This window comes from Electrona antarctica (genome assembly GCF_951216825.1).
Source record: "Electrona antarctica genome assembly, chromosome: 3".
Classification (NCBI taxonomy): domain Eukaryota; kingdom Metazoa; phylum Chordata; class Actinopteri; order Myctophiformes; family Myctophidae; genus Electrona; species Electrona antarctica.
In genome coordinates, this window is record NC_136808.1 from 38,283,561 (window position 1) to 38,296,219 (window position 12,659).

Consider the following 12,659-nt stretch of genomic DNA (forward strand, 5'->3'; position numbering starts at 1 on the left):
CCCAAGTTCCTGCCTCCCCCGAAGGGTGATATAAAGATGTCAAGAAAAAAAAGGAAAATAATTTAGACACACACTGAGCTCAAACTGCCTTCGACTCTCATTCTACTCCAGCCAGCACTGACTTCTAATTTGAATCTTCCTCTTGCCCCAGAGATGCTCAACCCTGGCCAAGGATAGCCCATAGCCCTAGAATCTTCTCCCTCCTGGCTCCGAAGCTGTGGAATGACCTCCCCTTGTCAGTCAGAACTGCAAACTAAAGGCTTCAGTCAAGTTCAGTGAGCTACTTCAGAATGACATGCAGTCTGACCACACCGGGAAGCCGGTTTTCTGTCTAGCCTTTTCCGAATGCTAGACACAAAATGTTTATGAAATGGCACATACAGTAGCACCGCACACCACAAAGGGTTAAGCCGCCCCTGTGCGCAGCAGTCTTTATTCTGTTTTGTATGCCTTCAGCCTCTCTGATCACGTCTCTATTCATAGGTGTGCGAAGAGCCCATTTTCTTTAATGTACAACAATGAGAAAGGCGTAATGTGTACGCTTACAGTATATGTGTGAGTGATGATAGGTTAGACATAATGTACTGTATATAGAATGATAGTCATTATTGTCTGTGTGTGTGTGTGTGTGTGTGTGTGTGTGTGTGTGTGTGTGTGTGTGTGTGTGTGTGTGTGTGTGTGTGTGTGTGTGTGTGTGTGTGTGTGTTGTGAAGGCTACAATATCAGGATATTGTGATAGGCTAGACATAGATAGAATGGCTATGGCTTTTGTGTTCGTGCATTCATGCGTACGTGTGTATGTATGTGTGCGTGTGCGTGTGCGTGTGTGTGCGTGCGTGCTCGTGCGTGGGTGTGCGTCAGTGGACATTTAGACTTACCTTTCATGCCGAACTTGGAGCGTCTGCCATATTTGTTGATGAGGACAAACAGCACAAGGAGGAGGACGCAGGCAAAGCCTGCAAGGCCCACAGCAATAGAAACCTAACGAAGACAATTCAAATATGGTTTACCCATTTACACATCATTTTAACTTAATTGATAATTGTCTTCTCTAAAGCGACAACAACAATAAAGGGCCATTCTTTACAGTTTGCAGCTCTACCATTAGCTGTCCAACAAAATTCAGTGTAGAGTTCAGTGGTGCTGTGTTTGGAAGCAGTTTGGTAATCATAATAATTATCACGATAACCATTGTTACATAATATTACCATGACAAGCCTCCAGGGACGTGCTGGCCATTGGGAAATTCGGGACAACTCCCGAACGGCCGGTCCCATCCAGGCCGGTCTGGGCCAGCCGTTTTTTTTATTTTGTATTAATAAAATAGAAAAAAAACTAGAGGGCCTCCGCAACTCCACTTCCCGGGCTGAATTATGGGCCCACCACCAAGCTGGCCTAAGATATCTTGAACTTCAACATGCATGTATTCATAGATATATACTGTAGGATTGCATGGGTCGAAGATGTACGTAAGGATTTCTTAGGTGTCAAAAATTTAAACAGCAATAACAATTCCCTACAAGAGGTTTATAATTATGTCCATTTGACTGTCACCGAGGTCCTATTACATAATAATATTCATATGCATGAATAAAGCCAAGCATTTATTATCATTCATATAAATGTACCACATAAAACGTCATTCAGTGTAACGCTAAGCGTATAAATTAAATCACATGATGGCATGGCCTTTTTTCACAATCACAATTCACAAGGTTGTATATCAATGCTTAGGCTGTCAGAGGTTAGGTCTTTCCATTTGCATGTCTCATCCTAATGGAGAGTTGTACTACTTCTTCTTTTCATGTCTTACCTTATGCAGTTGTGTAGACTAGACATATAGAGGAGCCAGGCCAAAGCCCTTGTACAATATGTGTGAACGTGCTCAACCAAAAAAAGAGTTCCTCTATTAAAGCTGCTATAAGCAATAATATGTCAAAATTTTAATGACCTTTTTATTTTATTTTTTTTTGGTATTCAGACAGCCAGCAATGGGTAGAACGCTCCCAAAAAGAATTAGTCTCTGTGACACATCTAGGGGGCCGCAATCTGCATTCAAAGATTTTCCTAGAAGCTTTGTCATTGGTCGATTTGCCTGTCTGCTTCCTGATTGGTTAGTCACTGCGACCGGGTTTTTTTCGACCAATGACAAAGCTTCTAGGAACACCTTTAAATGCAGATTGCGGCCCCTAGATGTGTCACAGACTAAATTCTTTTTGGGAGCGTTCTACCCATTGCTGGCTGTCTGAATACCAAAAAAAATAAAAATAAAAAGGTAATTAATATTTTGACATATTATTGCTTATAGCAGCTTTAATAGACTGTTCATACAGAGGTTTATTAATAATATACTCACCCCAAAACTGTCTTCATCTGGTCGGTTAGAGTCACTGCCTGATGGTGTAACTGAAAAACACAATCAATCAAATTCATGGATATTACAATATAAATGGTTTGAGCTTCACAATAGTATGTCTACCATAATATGGGTAGACATATTAGTGTTGCATTAATTGCTACTTAAAACATGACAGTAATACTTTACTACCACTATGCAATGGGCTTATTAGAATATAATAAAGTAAAGTATACACATTAAACAGTGACATGAAAAATATGTTTGCACTTTATTCATTATGTAATTAGATTAGCCACACATTCCATGCTCTGCCTTGTGTAAAATACCCCAAAAAAGGTTGATACAATATCTTGAATGAGTTGTTCAAGACTAGGTAAATCATTCTAGAGAGAGAAAGAGAGAGAGATTGCATGAGGAAGCACAATGTTCATATTGGTGGTGACTGATCTCTCTATCTATAAAGTTGACAGTGTGTCAAACTACAGTCTTTAACACCATAAGACCCACATCCTATTTTCAAGTGGAGTAAACAAGATGAGTCGAGTGACGAGAGAGTAAAGGGAGCCCTGAGGCGGAGTCAAAAGGTAGTGGAATAAAGTACAGATACTCAGAAAAAAAGTACTTCAGTACATAAACAAGTAAAATGTAATGCACTGGGTCCACCGTATGTGAGAGATAGAATAGAATAGAATAGAATAGAATAGAATAGAAATTATTTGCCATTTGCAAATCTGCACGAATGCATAGGAAATGGTGGGTCAGCATTTAAAAAATACAGACAGTGTGAGTGCGTGCGTGCGTGCGTGCGTGAAAGCATGAGATGGGCAGACAGAAAGGCAGGAGGGGCTGATTGGTAAATTCTGCTGCGGCTGCAGAGCAGAGCAGAGTAATTGTAGATAAATTAATGGCCGCAAGCTATGCCGACTGCTACTGGCAGCTTAGCTCTGTACTAGAGAAAATGTGTGTACGTGTGTGCATGTGTGCATGCGTGTTTGTGTGTTCCGTGTGTGTGTTCCGTGTGTGTTCTGTGTCTGTGTTTGTCAAACACATGGAAATGTATGTGGCCTATCACCCTCAGCCCTCATTTGTTCGCTCTCCTATCCTATTATCACTCTTTTCTCTCTCTTACTCGTTCCATCTTTCTGTTGGCCTCCCTCCATGGTTTATTTCTCCATCCTCGTCTCCTATCTCTCCAGAGTACTTGGGTACTCTTAGGTCTTTGTGTGACCTCCATCCCACTCATCTCCCTGTGTTCTCTCGTTTCCATCGTTCTCCCCTCCCCCTGTTCTGTCCATCAAACTCATCTCTCCCACACTCCTGCCGTATACCCAGTGAGAGAGAGAGAGAGAGAGAGAGAGAGAGAGAGGGAGAGAGAGAGAGAGAGATAGAGAGAGAGAGAGAGAGAGAGAGAGAGAGAGAGAGAGAGATACAGATCTCAACAAACAACCTTTTTGGTCCCCATAGGGATATAAAATACAAACGTGTGTGTGCGCGTGCGTGCGTGCGTGCGTGTGTGCGTGCGTGCGTGCGTGCGTGCGTGCGTGCGTGCGTGCGTGCGTGCGTGCGTGCGTGCGTGCGTGCGTGCGTGCGTGCGTGCGTGCGAGCGAGCGAGCGAGCGAGAGAGAGAGAGAGAGAGAGAGAGAGAGAGAGGAAGGAAGGAGTGCTCTGATGAAGATGCAAATTTTCAGACAACAAATGCAAATTAGCTGCAATAACTCTGGTGCAATTACTTTTAACTGTGCACTGTCCCTGTAATAATAAACAACAATAGAATCAGGAGATATTAGACCTGGATGACTGCTGAACACCTCCAGGCCCACTTAGGCCTATATGGAGTTCCCTCATGTCATCAGTATATCACTTTGGGCGTGTGACACCGTCTTACAACAGAGTGGAAAATAAAGTGTAACTAACAACGTAGAAACCAGAATCAAGGTAGAGAGAATCAAGGACACATTGGAGTAGCGGAGAAATGACAAATACCTTGAACTCAATAAATTCACACCTGGAATTAACCTTTAGGATATTGACGAATGACAATAGAGAAATGTGGCAGTCTCTCTCTCTCTCTCTCTCTCTCTCTCTCTCAGTTTATTCTAGTCTCTCTGGACAAGAATAAACTGGAGGAGCATACTCAGTGTACCTGTGAACTATGCCTGAACCCTAGCTGTTTGTCTTCAGCCCTAGGCACTGCTTGTGGATCTGTTCTTTTTTGGAGGAAGCGACACCCTTGAGTATAAATTAAGCTTTAAGAAGAACACTGTGACTGGGTGCAAATGCACTCATAAAGTGACTATCACTTAACCACATGAACCCCAGCAAACCCTTTTCTGGGCATGTCATAAAAGGCGAACATCCAGAAAAATATCAGATCTACATACTCACAGATTTCTTTTTAGCTTGTAGATCTTGCTATTTTCAGCAAAGAGATCTGGTGTAGATGGGAAAAGGGAGGGGACCAAGTATAGACCTCTGGTGGACCCCAGTCATTTAAATAATGTTTTTCACCACTACGTAGGACCATTCAGAGGCCCTTACTGACCCAAACCAAACCCTCTTTCCACTCACCGTCCTCCCCTAAGTCGGGCGCCGCGAGGAAGTGTCCGTAGATGGTCTTGGTGACAGTCCCAAGGGCGTTGCGAGCCTCTAAGGTGTAGTTTCCGTTGTCGACGTGGGTGGGGTTCCTGAAGTTGAGGCAGCCCTCCAGGTAGTCCTGGTAGAAGTCCATCTCGCTTCTGATGTACTGGCTCTGGCTGATCTCCTTCTGCTTGTAGAACCAGCGCAGACGGGGCTGGGGGTAGCCGCGCACCGTGAACTCAATGCAGGTGTCGTGGCGCCGCTCGGGCTCCGTCAGCTTCACAATGACTGGAGGAACTACAACAGAGCAACGGGAGAGAGAGGTGAGAATAATGAGACTCATACAATATATGGGTTTAGGGTAAATATGACGTTTTATTCCCCCTTTTCAATTATATTTCTGATTTCACTCCATGTCGCGATTGCAACATGGATTTTTAGCGGCCATTTTAGCTATTTTCAAAATAAAATAGGGGAAAAGTGATTCATGCATAATGTACTTTTGTAAGTTTGGGTTGCGGTAAGACATCTTTCTCTTTTGCGTCTTGATCTGAAAAGGTCTGAGAACCCCTGTTCCAGGTGGCTTGGCTACGGCCAGGCTGTAAACATATTTTCAGTCACCCCTTGTAAAAACTAATATGCTGTCAAATCTTTCCCTAAACACAGCCAGTGAACAGAGCCTGTCATGATCAACATGTGTGATGTGTGTGTTTATAATATATGGCACCTGGCTACTACATGACAGGGCTATATACTGTAAAAGTAATTTGATGGTAAGATGTTAGCTTGTTTAGCGAACAGTTTTATAATACAATTATAGGCCAGAGCTGCCAACCCTCACGCAATGAGCCATAAGACACACGCAAATGACACTATTCCACTTGCACTCACGCCACACATCGTATTTATTACACCGTCAAATCACCCCAAGTGGAAAACTGATGCGCCACTGAGACATCCACTTCTGCCGGTATTTACGTAAAAACTATTGTATCTTAAGTAGCCCAACCTGTTAAAGGGGAATACCACTCATTTTCAACATTGAACTATATGTCATTAATATACCTGAGTTGTTGTGTGGAAATAAAATAAAAAATCTGACCCGTGTGAAGTGAGGGGCGCTACGTACATCAGAAGAAAAAAAGGGCAGGGTACAACCCTTTTTTCGTTCGGCCCAAAAAATTGTGTTTGTTGTCATGAGTTGTCACGATCTGAGTTGGCTTTGACCGAGGCTTACACGTCTTTAAATAAATACTTTGTGAAACGTCTATGGGAAAAATGAATTGGAAGTTGTCTTCCGGGGCGCTCGTCGTCATGAAAGGGGGCGGGACTGCGATGCCCTATACAAGCTAGAGGTCTTTGTGGCACATGTGGTGCAGTCATGGTCACACAGAAGGTGTTACAAGTACACATGCAGCCTGTGATCGGAGAGAACACAGTGATTCAAGGCTGCCTGTCTGTTAGTTAATAGAAACACCGGTCGTGTCTTTCACAGATGTCATGTTGTGGCGATGAGAGAGCTATAGAATCATAAACAAAGAAACAAACGCCGTTTCCGGCTCTGGTGCAAATGCTCTCAAGAGAGGGCAAGCTTCCGCATTGGTGCTTCACAGAAGCTTCTGCATGCGTCACAGAGCGGATGTTCGGCCAGTAGTATATATATATATATATATATATATATATATATATATATATATAATTTATCTCGTGATTTTGCAACCCATTTTTTTTCACCCAGTGTCAATTATCTAATCCTGGGCGCTACACTTCCTCTGCCAACCTGGGGGAGCAGCGGACTGACCTCATGCTTCCTTCTATGCATGAGGAGTCCAAGCTGCTTCTTTTCACCTGACAGGGGGGGATTTCCCCGGCCGGGCGTAGCGCGTGGAAGGAACAGGTTATTCCGGCCAGTTCCTTTCCCCTCCAGTAGTTACTTGAGTGGCAGCGTGGCGTAGCGTGCCTTCTGCACTTCCGCCCCAGAGTGCAAATGGTCCGCCCTCCCGTCGACACACTCCAACGAACTGCAGCGGCCAATTAATCATCTATTTTTTTGTATGTATGTTTTATGTATATGTATATGTCATTTGTAAATTGAATAGCGGTATAGCCTACTGTGGTTACTTTGCGTATGCCCCGTTTGATGCGTATATGTATCGTAGCAGCATATGACGTCAGGGTATAACTGGTATAACTAGCTCTCAATGATGAAGTAATAAAGATGTGGATTAACGGACCCAATGCCAGGGTGTAATTGGTTTTCGATGGTGACGTAATGACGATGTTTTAGTGTCGGGAGGATTAAAGGTAATGCCCCTATGTATACATGTATGTATACATGTATGTAATCTGACACCACTGCCATATCAAGCACAAGTAGTCATTACGCCATACGCTGGCACGGCGCATACGCATCAAACGGCGACATGGACGAAAACTATTACTTGCGCGCTCTGCTTGCGCAAGTAATAACTGGGTGGGACATGCATTTCCAACTTGCATCGTTCCAAGTAGGCCAGTGCCCAACGGGCACCGCTCAAGTGATACAAATAGTGGACTTGCTTCTCGAGCTTCATGTGACGTCACAGTCCAGAGAGAAAACGGGGCTGGGAATAAATAGTGGACTTACTTCTCGAGCCCAATTACTGTAATTCTTGAGCCATATTCGCATTTTGGAATTTGTCAAATACTGGTTTTGCCTATCAGAATCAACAATGTGTAATAGGCTCTGAGAAAGGCATGCAGAACATTCCCATAATGAACTGGCTGCAATGCTCTGCCCTTTGAGCTATGGGCTGCTATAACCTGGCAATAGACATGGCAATAATTAAAGACATCATATATTGTATAGTAGCACCATTCACATACATCTGCAATCAATCATTTTTAACTGGGGTCTTCCCAAACAGTATGAAGACTGCTAAAGTAGTTCCTATATTCAAAAATGGAGACAAATATAACTTCACAAACTACCGACCTATCTCTCTGCTGTCACAATTCTCAAAAATTCTAGAAAAACTGTTTGTGCAAAGGCTTGATAACTTCATAGAAAAACACAATTTATTAAGCAGTCACCAGTATGGTTTTAGATCAAACAGGTCCACCTCTATGGCAGTCACGAAATTGGTAGAACATATATCTACAGCAATTGATAATAATGAATATACTGTAGGGGTTTTTATTGATCTGAGCAAGGCATTTGACACTATACATCATGGCCTGCTCCTAAAAAAAATGGAAAGATACGGTATTCGAGGAACTGCAAATTCATGGCTAGAGAGCTACCTCAGCAACAGACAACAGTATGTAAGCATGAATAATGTTGAGTCGGAAAAACAAAACATCTCATATGGAGTCCCACAAGGCTCTGTACTTGGGCCCAAACTGTTCATAATGTACATAAATGATATATGCGAAATATTGGAAAACTTAAATTGCGTATTGTTCGCGGATGACACAAGTCTGTACTGCACAGGGGGGAGCCTCGAGCAGCTCCTGGACACAGTAGAAAAAGAGCTTATAACTCTGAAAAAATGGTTTGATATTAATAAACTGTCACTAAACTTAAGCAAAACTAAATTCATCATCTTTGGAAATAGGAAAATAGACAAACAGATCAAAATCAAGTTCGCTGATGTTGAAATTGAACAAGTACAAGACAGTAAATTCTTAGGAATTATAATTGACAACAAACTTAACTGGCATACACACATAAACAATTTAAGAACCAAAATCTCTAAAACTATCGGAATACTGTATAAGATGAAACCCATTTTGGACCAGAAATCACTGTACTTACTGTATTGCTCCCTCGTACTTCCGCACATCAGTTATTGTGTGGAAGTATGGGGGAGCAACTATAAATCAAACATCAACCCCATATTTCTTCTCCAAAAGAAAGCAATCCGAATTATAAATCACGCCGATTATTACGCACCAACAAATCCACTTTTTATTCAGTCACACACCCTAAAATTGCATGATCTGGTAGACCTCTCAACAGCAGTTATAATGTATAAAGCACATAACAGACTGCTTCCGCCCTGTGTCCAGGAGTTGTTCGAGGCTCGAGAGAGCAGGTACAATCTTAGGGGATTCGGCATATTCAGGGGGACTAAGGCTAGAACCAACAAAAAAGCGAGATGTATAAGCGTAAGAGGTGTGAAACTGTGGAACGGCTTAGACAATGAACTGAAAAAGTGTAGCTCAATTTATACATTTAAAAGAATGTACAAATCTAAAATAATAGATAAGTATAGAACATTATTATAACCTAGTATATTTACTAATCATATCTTAATCATATTAGTACACAATTATTATGATAAAGCAATATAATAACTATATAATAACCATATAAATAACTTCTTCTCATGTGCGACTCTGGATTCTGTGTGATCAAATCTTCTCCTGTGTGTCTTTGTTTTATTTTTATTTATTTATTTTTTGTTCGTTTTTTTGTTTTTTTTCTTGTTTTTTGTTTCTTCTCTTTGTTTCTCTGTCAGTTTTATGTCCCCCCCACTCCCCCCCTGGGATAGGCACAATAAGCCATTGGCTTCAGCCTAAACCCTTTTGGTCTAAGTGTAAAAAAACACGATGAATTGAATACATGTAATGTAATGTTTTTTTGTTTTTGTATTTATGACCAAAATAAAACTGAACTGAACTGAACTAGACAGCTTGCTCTGTCTATTGAGCTACACAGAGAATGGAGGCTTAACTCTAACAGTATTAGTACCACATTATTCCTACAAAAAACACTTTGCATGCTGCTGTTGTTCCACAGAGAAGCAAAAACAATTGCCAGAATGTAGCATTGCAGCTAATTACAGTTCTGTAAAGAGAAGAGAGACGGACAGACAGGGAGCTCAACTTGAAATGCAGAAGCTGTCACATGCGGTAGCTAATTTCTCTGTCAATCAGATTACTCTAATCAGAACATTGGTTTAAGCTGTTTTAGGACATTTCCAGAGACAATACCGCAGCGCTGGAGGGAGGAGATTTAATTACCAGCAGAGCATGTGCTGAAAAATTAATAAGTTAATTTGAGGCAGCAGCAGTAGAGAGGGGCAATGGCAGGGGGGGAGAAAAGAAGGCTGGAGCCAGGAGAGGCCATTATGCCATAAAACAAGTGAAGGAGACGAAGAATAAAGACCCTGAACAATTTCATTGTCTCATTCCCTCTCTGCCCATCAATCAGTGAATCTCTACTCAAACTTTTCACACACACACACGCGCACGCACACACACACACACACACACACACACACACACACACACACACACACACACACACACACACACACACACACACACACACACACACACACACACACACACACACACACACACACACACACACACACACACAGTAGGCTATATACAGGGGTGCGCATAAGTGTGCCAGTGCGCATGCGTCGTCAAAATTCATGCTGCGTGGCAGATCAAAGGCTTTTTTGCTCAGACAATACTCCTTGGCTAAAGACTACATGAGCAATCTGCCGGTTAGATATTGAGATAACTTTTGTGTCGAGTGGAAATTTTGAACTAACCGTGGAAACCGAGGAAAGGCCATTGAATTTAATGGCAATCCACTAAGTGGATTTCAAGGTACATGTATATTGTTTGCAATGTTTGGGACTAAAGTGGTGAACAGACAGAAGGGCGACTGACCACAGCAAGGATCCTTATAACCCTGCCGATTACTTCCACCAAGGAGGTAATGTTTTTGTCTGTTTGTCTGTTATCAGGATAAAATTGAGCAGTTACTGTATGAACGTGTTTGTACAAAACATGGTGGAAAGGTTGGTCTGTGGCCAAGGAAGAACCCTGACTTTCCATCTTCACCAAAGCACTTTGTGAGATAACGTTATATTACATTAGGCTACATCCATTGTCTAATGTCTATGTATCGTGATGTTGACATTTAAAGAAGACTCTGCTTCAAGAGTGATGCATCCATAAATCCACTTTGTGCAGGGCAGTGTGGGGTTGCACAAGCCTTAGTGTGAGCAAACTGTAGTGTTTTATATCGTTTTTATTTTTATATAAATGATATGGACACATAAATTAAAGCACGAAGCAAGTATGTAGTCCAAAGCAGTGTGAATTTAAGAGAAAGGTTAGTACACACTACTAAGTTATGCCCATAAATAGTCATGGTGCAATGAAATAGTAAGTAGCTGAACTAGTAGCTACTAAGACTCTAGGGAATTTATGCCCCAACTAGGTGTACTAGGTGTACTAGGTGCCAAAAACACGGCAACACATTATAGACAAACTGACACCTAGGTGGAGGAGGTGTGTGATCTACTGAGCTCATTTTATATAATGTCTGTACGATACAGCTGGCTTAGAAGAGCAAATCACCAGACACCTTTGACTGGTTTTGACTGATCTGTCCAGGTAGCTGTTACAGGCCTGCTGCCAACCCCTGATACACATTTTACTGTTTCTTCTTGTGATGCTTTGTGATCTTGTAGATCTGCTATTTTCTCTATTTTTGAAAGTTTGTGAACATTTAACCAAACATTTTGTTGCAGCAATATTATCAATCTCCAAAACTGACAGACTATACCAGTCTCGCCCCTCAGGCGTCTTGCCTGAGGGCGAGAAGCGACCTCGCCCTTGTGTGCGTATCCGCCTGGGTGACAGAAGACTGCTGGGCGAGCACTGGCGTTTCGGCATGGTGTCACGTGATGTCTCGTGCTCTCTCACCTGGGGTGACCAACGAACCAAACAACACACTGACAGGAAATGCACGATTCCATATACAGTAGTTAACTGCGACCTGCAGTTGCAACAATCTCCTGCAAACGTGGAAGGCTTGCTTAGCCTCCCCCATAGGTCCTTATAAGGGCCACTGCCCATTGAAATAATATAGTCATTCTGTCATTCTAAAGGGCCAAGCGACTAACTATAAATTATTAGGTGTTTTGATGACGATCAAATCATTACTTTTAAAGTGGTGAAGCTTGATTTTATGCCCCTTCATTTGTCTATATATCTCTCTCTCCGTCTCAATCTTTCTGTCTCATCTCGTCTCGCTCCACTTTAGATCAAGGCTGACAGTCTGTGTGTGTGTGTGTGTGTGTGTGTGTGTGTGTGTGTGTGTGTGTGTGTGTGTGTGTGTGTGTGTGTGTGTGTGTGTGTGTGTGTGTGTGTGTGCGTGCGTGCGTGCGTGCGTGCGTGCGTGCGTGCGTGCGTGCGTGCGTGCGTGCGTGCGTAGCGTACTGCATGCGTGCATGTGTGGTTATATATTTGATGAAACATGGGGGTGTATCACATGGTTTTTGATGATTATAAGTGAATTTCTCTCCTCGGCCTCGGCCTGCTAGCTAGCCTGCAGCGGAAGATTCCTGCTAATTGGCTTCATCAGTTTTCCTCTGAGTTCGGGGGAGACGAGTGTTCAACACCTCATTGAATTCTAAATGTACCTGCAGAACCTGGCCGTTTGCGCCGCAATGGACCATATTTCTCTTTTCCCCATCAAGGCTGTAAATTATTCCACGAGAATGTCAGTGTCGTTAACAAAAGATATATATTTCGGTCTGTGGAATAATCAAACGAGGCCGCTAAAAGCCGGCAGTGTCTTAAATCATGCAGGAGCGGGGGAAAAGGAGCCTGTCTTTTTAATCGACATTAGCGCGACATTCACACTGCTAACCAGGTGTATTCCCGCCGAGGCCTTTGAAGGGTTCTTCGTTGTTCTCTGGTTTAATTCCCT

The 12,659-nt window shown here is 42.5% G+C and overlaps 1 protein-coding gene across 1 annotated transcript in view; it reads right to left on the reverse strand.

Moving 5' to 3' along the window:
• The window catches only part of LOC306920823 (NT-3 growth factor receptor-like), a 212,693-nt gene that overhangs the window by 83,532 nt on the left and 116,502 nt on the right, over positions 1–12,659 (reverse strand). The window contains exons 7-9 of the mRNA XM_079497737.1: positions 4,928–5,233; positions 2,357–2,406; positions 879–981 (exon numbers count right to left, since the gene is read on the reverse strand). Of these exons, the coding sequence (XP_079353863.1) occupies positions 879–981; positions 2,357–2,406; positions 4,928–5,233 (459 nt within the window). The remainder of the gene's footprint in view (positions 1–878; positions 982–2,356; positions 2,407–4,927; positions 5,234–12,659) is intronic.